General features: G+C 35.6%; 2 protein-coding genes across 2 annotated transcripts; one reads left to right on the top strand and one right to left on the bottom strand.

Annotated features, from left to right (window-relative positions):
- Positions 1 to 844: 844 nt before the first annotated feature.
- LOC139884888 (large ribosomal subunit protein bL19cy-like) lies at positions 845 to 2,584 on the bottom strand. Its single transcript, XM_071868888.1, has 5 exons — positions 2,561 to 2,584; positions 2,145 to 2,450; positions 1,356 to 1,442; positions 1,148 to 1,281; positions 845 to 953 (listed from the first exon to the last, which is right to left on the bottom strand). The coding sequence occupies exons 1-5, from the start codon at positions 2,582 to 2,584 to the stop codon at positions 845 to 847; spliced, it is 660 nt and encodes a 219-aa protein (XP_071724989.1).
- A 708-nt stretch (positions 2,585 to 3,292) lies between these two features.
- On the top strand, positions 3,293 to 8,118 carry LOC139861550 (putative glycerol-3-phosphate transporter 4). The gene is made up of 3 exons (XM_071849982.1): positions 3,293 to 4,561; positions 5,368 to 5,907; positions 7,806 to 8,118. Exons 1-3 carry the CDS (start codon positions 3,499 to 3,501, stop codon positions 7,844 to 7,846), a joined length of 1,644 nt encoding a protein of 547 aa, XP_071706083.1. The 5' UTR covers positions 3,293 to 3,498; the 3' UTR covers positions 7,847 to 8,118.
- The last annotated feature ends 317 nt before the right edge of the window (positions 8,119 to 8,435 follow it).

The raw sequence follows: 8,435 nt of genomic DNA, 5'->3' as shown, positions 1-8,435 counted from the left end.
AATATGTATATGGAGGCTTGTGCGGCTTTTGATGACATGATGACACGTTTGGCCGGGAAGAGCGCACCGGGTGATGGATCCACCAATGTGTTATCTTACAAGATAGAGAACCGATCCGGGAATAACACTTTCAACGAGACGGTTAATGGTAAGTTAATAGGAGCAGAACCGAGAGGTTGAGAACTTGGGTTTGTCTCGTGATCCTTCGTTTACTTTTTTTGTTTGTTGATTTCTATTAGATTGCTTGGTTTGGATAAGGTACTATCGTGTTGGATCGATTTAAAATTATTTAGTTTGGTTCAAGTTTTTTCGGATTGTTAGTGGAAGTTCGTTTATAGATAATTTTTTGCTCTAGATGATTGTTTACTAGGTACGAGCTTCCGTGTCCCCCTTTTTTTTGTAATTTCTATTGAGGACGTTTTCGTTTAGAAAACAACCTCGTTTCTATATGAGTTTTAGGTGGTTTTTTTTTTTTTTTTTTTTTTTTTTTTTTTAAAGGGAGGAAATAAAAGTTGTGGGTAAATGAAGGCAACCTCATCAATTAGAAAAAAACACCAATAAACAATGTTCCTCTGAAGATATTATCCATGTAAGAAGAACCACAATTATACAAATCACAACTAACCCAGATAACAACAACAATAATACACAGAAAATGCACAACCATATACTGATAAAATTGCCTACTCAGTTGAATACGAAACACTTGCAAGGTTCACAATAAAAACGTATCATAAGAATTTTAAGCATGGATCTTTATATATTCGCCATCATACATTATTTCTCCAGGACCAAAACTTGTTAACGACTGAAGAAAATCAGGAAATCGAGCCAATGGCAGTTCTCATTTGAAAGTAGAGAGCCTGGGAAGCTTATCTCGCAAGTAATACAACCTGGCTCTTCTAACTTTCCGGTGCTTCACCACCGTTATTTCTTTAATGTTGGGAGAGTATCTGTACAAGAATTCAAAACTTCTAACTATTAAAACGTATTCAAGATTCTATTGTTAGTCAAAACAGACTTATTTTAGCCTACGCTTATGTGATCAGTGTTCAGTTTCCATTAAAATGAATGTACGTCCTAAAATAAATACGACACATTCTGTTTCGGGAATATTAAAACAGATTCAAGATTCATATGTACTTACATAGGGAACACAATTTCAACTCCAACTCCAGCAATGATCCTTCGAATACGAATGGTGGTGTGAATGCCAGCGTTTTGCCTCGAGATTATTATGCCCTTGTAAATAGACAATCTACGCCTATTTTCCGGTACTTCCTGAAAATTTAATATATTCCCATCACAAAATCATCCGTTTATATATATATTCTCAGAACATTAAACAAACTTACCAATTTAATTTCAATGATATCTCCAGTTCGAAGGTCCGGTAGTGGCCTTGAAGTTTCTGAAGCTTCAACTGCTTGCTTGTTCAAAATCTAAAAGCCCAAAATCAAACACGCAATCTTATGAATCAACCATATGATAACTTCATATTAATTTGAATTTGAAATTTGAGTTCTTACCAGCTTTGAAAGTCAAAACACTCGCGTATTTAAATGAAATTTACATATGAAGAAATTATTCGAATCAGAAACAACTAACAAATCACAAATATACCAGAGAAACATGAGAATCAAATAGATTCACCACTTATGTACATTGATTCAACACTTCACATGTTTATACAGGATCACTAAAGGTTGCGAATCAGCTATACAAAAAGTAGTGAATCATCCTGCTTCTCACACTTCCTAAATATATCTTAGCTTCTTACTAGATCCTAATATTATTTATATCAGTTATCACAATTTTCTTTACGACACTTTAAACTACCATTAACAACATCATCAACTCGCACCTTCACTTTATACTCTATAAATTCTGTCAAGGGCTTGTTCAATAACCTTTACTGATTACTGGAATGCTGAAACTTAAAAAATAAAAATAAAAAAATTGACACTATATAAAATTAATGAGATTATAAGATTATAATTATGGCCCAACTAAGCCTATAAACTCAAGCTGGGAACCCCATTAGCAATTAGAAAATAAGCTTACCCAAAAACCTCATAAAATGTCAATTACTACACCAGAAACCCTAATTTTCACAAATAAATAAAAGAATGCTAACAAATTACCCCCATAATATCTCCAAGCTTAATAATTGGTTTCTTAGGTACTTTTTCTGCAACTGCCACCGCCACTTCCCCTACTTCTTCTTCTTCTTCTTCAGCATCATTTGTAGATTCAGCTGCAACATTATCAGCCTCACTTTCTGCCTCTGCTCTTACCACAAATGATGAAATCCAATTACGATTCTTTTGTTGAAATCTTGAGGAGACAGTGGATATTGAAGCCGAGTTGAATGGGGGTAAAAAGGATGAAACCCCAAGTTTCTTTTGTTGAAATTTTATTACATTTGTTGTTGGTTTCATATACAGTGCCTGCAAGTCTCAATTATCAGTCATAAAGATCAAAACTATAACAAAAAAAAAAAAAAATAACAATTGAACGTAAGAAGATGGAAAGAAGTAAATGGGGAAAAGGGTTTTACCTGAGGAAGAACAATAGAAGCCATGATTGAAATTTAGGAGCTCAACCGAGGTAAGGGGGTTGCAGCGTCTTATCTGAATTACAGGATAGTGATCTTATTTGGGAGGTTACATGGGTCAAGGTTCGGACTTCGGGTTAGATCCGATTGTTTTCTTTTATCCACTGTTGTAAAACAACGGTCTCGAGCCGACCGTTTCATCACTAGTCAGTCTCGTCTTGAAAAAAATCGTCTAATATGACAGCCAACGGTTAAAATTCGGGTTAAAGTTAACAAAAATCAGGTCAAAGTTTAACAAAATTCAGAAAAGTCAGAAAGTCAGTAAAATCGATCAAATTTATCGTATTTTAGTTTGAATTTTCTGAATTATATTAACGGTGATAGCAATTATGAGTACAAATTATTCAACTAAAGTTTTTGACTTTAAAATATATACACATACATACATTTATATACTTATATATTTAAAGGTCAACTTTCGTCAACATCCGTCTCAACTCCCGTCACGATTCCGTCTCGAACGTCTTGACTCTTTTAGAAACCGACCATCTCATTATCTACAAAAGTATTTGTTTCTGTAAAAAATTTAAATAAAAAATAAAAATAGAAAATTAAGCCAATCAAGTAGCATCCACGTTTCATTCAAGAACATCCACGTAACAAACTACTCACACTAGAAACCAAATTACCATGTACAGGCACACATCCTATTCCTCTCATCAAAAGCAACCCAATTTCTGCTCCCGCCAAATTCTCCCAATCTCACTTCACACAAAAACAATTCTAATCCCAATCTCTCTCATATTCATCCTACAGATTTGAATTCACAATGCAACAAATCAACGTTCGTATAATTTTATCCATTTTTATCCGTATGGATTTGTAGTTCCGTTGAAATTAGGGTTTACAACGTTCTGTTTATTCATATCGATATATAAATTATGAGCCGAATGAGAGGAATTCCTCCTGGAATTTTGTTAATTAGAAAAATTAGAGGTAAAGATTGGAGCTTGACAACGTATAGATACATAATTCTGTTTGTTACTTTTATTGCTTATACTGCTTATCATGCTTCTAGAAAACCTAGTAGTATTGTTAAAAGTGTTTTAGATCCACATCCTGATAGTGTTAATAATAAAAATATTTATAATTTTAATTATAGTTTTAATGGTAATGATTCAATGAAAGGTCATCTTCCATGGCCTTTAGGAGATGTATTTATTAAATCTGGAATAAATGGTACTTTTAAGTATGAGGATGAGGGATGGGAACCGTTTAACGGGAAAGACGGGACGTCGAAATTAGGGGAAATTGATGTTGCGTTTCTCGCGGTTTATTCGTTAGGAATGTATGTTGCCGGACATTTAGGTGATACTTTGGATCTTAGGTTGTTTCTAACAACCGGAATGGTTGGGAGTGGGATATTCGTTGTGTTATTCGGGATGGGTTACTTTTGGGACGTGCATCGTTTTTGGTACTTTTTATCTATGCAAATGTTGGCTGGATTGTTTCAAGCGACAGGGTGGCCGTCGGTTGTTGCAGTTATCGGGAATTGGTTTGGAAAAAGAAGAAGGGGGTTAATAATGGGGATATGGAACGCGCATACGTCTGTTGGGAATATTAGCGGGTCCCTTCTTGCTGCGAGTGTTTTGGATTATGGTTGGGGGTGGTCGTTTATTCTACCGGGATGTTTTATTATTGTTGCGGGGATTGTTGTTTTTATGTTCTTGGCAGCTTATCCTGAAGATGTTGGTTTTCCGTATCCGAGTGATTCGTCACCGAACGCAAGAGGTTCGATTCGTGATGATAGTTTATGGGACGAGGGTACTTCGAACGATGAAGAAGCTCCTGTGCCTAGAATTTCGTCTGTGAATAGAAAAGGGGTTGGATTTATTGGAGCTTGTTTTATACCTGGAGTGATTCCGTTTGCGCTGTGTTTGTTCTTCTCGAAACTTGTGGCGTACACATTTCTGTTTTGGTTGCCGTTTTATTTAAGTCAAACAGGTACTATCTTCACACAATTTATATTATCTCATTTGCATTACCATGTAACTTATATGTAGTCGTTGTAAATAATTATCATTCAGTTTATTTTCAAAAATAATAGTTGGACAGAGACTAGTTTGACGTTCACAAAAAATAATTATCAAACTGCTTATTTTCATTCAGAACAGAGACTTTGAATCATTCAAATTATAAACCATTCAGCATTACATCATTCAATTTTATCAATGGAAGCCTAAGCTGGTCCTGGACTAGTTGGACAGGGACTAGTTTGACGTTGACCAACTTTGACTTTGACTATATTTGACCGATTTTGATTTTTTTAACCTTGTTTGACCGAATAAATCTGACTTTGACCGACTAAGTTAGACTTATGACAACTTTGACCAAGTAAATCGGCCAAGTCAGAAACTATTCGTGAACAATTCGGACCCAGGGACTAGTCGGTCTCGGCAGGAACTTTTACAACTATGACTTATGTCAGGGGCGGAACATAGACGAAACACCGGGGTATACGCCCCAGCTCGATTAAAAAAAAATTACACTAAATTTTTTTTTACTAAAAATTAAGGTTTTTTTTAGTGTTTACCCCCTTTCACTAGTTTCGCCCCATCTCAGACTGGGTTCAAGTTCCGTTAATGATTACTTTACTGACTTTGAAAATGAGCATCACTAGGGTATAAATATGTTCCATTTTCTGCATATGTTTTTTTCTAAAGCAAATTTTGTGTACATGTTTTAACAATTTTGGCTTCACTCTAACAAATGCAAATCAAAGTTTTCACCTTTTTTTGGTAAATCTGCAGAAATTGGCGGAGAGCGTATGTCAGTAAAATCTGCAGGAAACCTCTCAACTTTATTCGACGTAGGCGGGATCGTTGGCGGAATTTTAGCCGGGTATATATCTGATAAACTAAAAGCTCGAGCCACCACAGCAGCCAGCTTTATGTATGCAGCAATTCCATCAATGCTTTTGTATCGTTCATATGGAAACATCTCAAAAACCACAAACATCATTCTCATGATTATTGCTGGCTTATTTGTAAACGGTCCATACGCACTTATCACGACTGCAGTGTCTGCAGATCTTGGTACACACAGCTCCTTGAAAGGCGATTCTCGAGCCTTGGCTACAGTAACAGCTATTATTGATGGTACTGGTTCCATTGGGGCTGCTTTGGGTCCTCTTTTGACTGGTTTTCTTTCGACAAAAGGATGGGATGCAGTTTTTGCAATGCTTATGATTGGTGCTTGTATTGCGGGTCTACTTTTGAGTCGTTTGGTCTGTACTGAACTCACTGAGAGAACTTCTTCGATTAGCCCTCGTGGGCGCAACACTGGTGAAGGTATGTATTCCTTTTTTCTTTCTTCTTTTTTTTAACAGCAGTACGGGATCACCCGGGGGACTTAAATACCCACGTGTTCATCTCCCACAGTTGCATAACCTGCCCGCAACTCCTGCCCATGAGGAAACCCAGCCCAATCCGAGGGCATAGGCGGTAAACCAACCCCCCCCCCCCCCCCCCCCCCCACCCCCCACCCACTACTGCCCCCGCAACGCGATGTGCGGAAGGCACCCTTGGGTGGAATTCAAGGGTAAAGGGGCAACCTTGTGTACAATGGTGCACCCACGGGAGGCAAACTCTGACCTCTCGCTAAGAGAGGCAAGCCACTACCACATGAGCTACAACACAAGGTTTTTTTCTTTCTTTTCTTAAAATGGTCGTTTCATTTTATCCGACGGTTGCACAGTACACATCTGAACATCTGATTTTTTTTTTTTTTTGGAAAGCGGAATTCTGAATATCTAATTCTAATATTACAGCTTGAAACAACAATACCACATCCAAACGCTACGTCTGCTTTGTTACAGCTAATTATCTGTTTTCTATTAGTATTAACTAGTTATGGAGCCCTCGCTTCGCGCCGGGGGCTCCGTTTTGAATGCGAGTTAAAAAAAAAGTGTTGATCTATTTTGTTAAAAAAAAAAAAATTCGACATCTAACATTGAAGGGTTGTTCCTTTGTGAAAGTTGCTTCTTTTAGCGTTCGGTTTTTTTTTTTTTAAAAGTTAGTTGATCTATTTTGTAAAAAAGAATATTTTTCGACATCTTTTGGTAGCATTGAAGGGTTGTTCCTTTTATGAAAGTTGCTTTTTTATCGTTTGAGACAAAAAAAAAAAAGTAGCACAGTAGTAGCGTGGTGATTGTTATTATTCAATATTTTTAGTGTTAGTGATGGGATAAATAATATTTTAGAATATAGGTATAAAATGGGGGGTTCGATTTGTATTTTAATAAAAGTTAGGGGGTTGGGTGTGTGAAAAATGAAATATTAAATAGTACTATAAAATGGGTGGTTCAATATTTTTAGTGTTAGTGATGATATAAATAATATTTTAGAATATAGGTATAAAATAGGGGGGTTCGATTTGTATTTTAATGAAAGTTAGGGGGTTGGGTGTGTGAAAAATGAAATATTAAATAGTACTAAAAAATGGGGGGTTCGATTTGTATTTTAATGAAAGTTAGGGGGTTGGGTGTGTGAAAAATGAAATATCAAATAGTACTATTTATAACTAATAAGACAAATTTTGTCTATTAGTTATATTAGTATTATTAATAGTAATAATAGTAATAGTAATTTTTGTATGAAGACTTTCAGAAAATGCAGGTCCAAACACTCAATTTTAAAAAATTGTTCTAATTCCTAACTATTAATACACTGTTGTAAAAGAACCCGATTACTCCTTGTTAAGAACAGACCGATCCATTTCTTTCGATGAAGAAGAGATCTACCTTCTTATCTTATAATTCTACATGGATACTAATAGGAGTTTGATTAATTGGTCAACGTCGGTTAATATGTCAAAATAGGATTTGTTGGTCAAAGTCGGCCAAGGTCAAATTTGGTCAAGATTATAATACAAATTTAAACTAGAAATTTAGAGTCTTTGAACAATGAACGATTATGTTTTTAGACAATTATGTTAAAGTTTATGGTTTTCTTCTATATTTACACATATAATTTTGAAATTTATTATTTAGATGTATAAAAAGTTCAACCCGATTAATCCCCGGATTGCCGACTCCCTTCAATGTCCCCACCGATTACCCCCCGAATAGCGAATTTCGCAACCTTGCCTTAATTAATATGAAAGAAATTTTGGACTTGATATGTGGCATTAGCGAGCATTTACTACAGTTCTCTTTTTTACTTAAATTGAGTTGTTTCGCCTTTTGCAGCACCTTTATCTCAATCACTTTTACGTGAGGGGAGGAGGTAGTCCTTAGGCCAGGAGTATCGTTGACTTTTATGGGTGCGAAGAACAAGAGGAGAAGAAGAACAAGATACCCATTTGAATTTGAATTCATAGGTCAGCCTGCATTATTTATATATGCAAGTAGTGTGACATAAAATGAATCCGGTGAGCGTATACTTTTCACATCATTATCATTATGTTTTGTAACAACTGGAAATACGTAGAGTTTGCGGCATTTTGTGTTTTCTTCATATGGTGTGCTGAATTTGCTGTAAAACTAAATAATGGGTTTACAATCACAAACCTTGTTAATCCTTAGTTATCGCATGATTTATTCAATGTGTAATGTGTTGGCAAAGAACTTAAGTATTCATTGGCTGAAACTATTTAAAAGTAATACTCCCTGTCCTACTTAAGTGTCATACAAATTTTTGTTGATATTGTTGAAATAATAATAAAATTGGTTGTTGGTGGATGTAGTTGGTGAAATAAGTGGATGGTTGTTGGTGAGTTGTAGGTAAGACTTTTCATTACCTAACTTGCCTAACTCTCATCAAATCCTAATTCTTACTACTATAAATAGAGGCATAATCAAGCATTCAAATCATCCCAA

The sequence above is a fragment of the Rutidosis leptorrhynchoides genome, chromosome 1 (assembly GCF_046630445.1).
Source record: "Rutidosis leptorrhynchoides isolate AG116_Rl617_1_P2 chromosome 1, CSIRO_AGI_Rlap_v1, whole genome shotgun sequence".
Classification (NCBI taxonomy): domain Eukaryota; kingdom Viridiplantae; phylum Streptophyta; class Magnoliopsida; order Asterales; family Asteraceae; genus Rutidosis; species Rutidosis leptorrhynchoides.
This window is presented reverse-complemented; position numbering and strand designations above follow the sequence as displayed.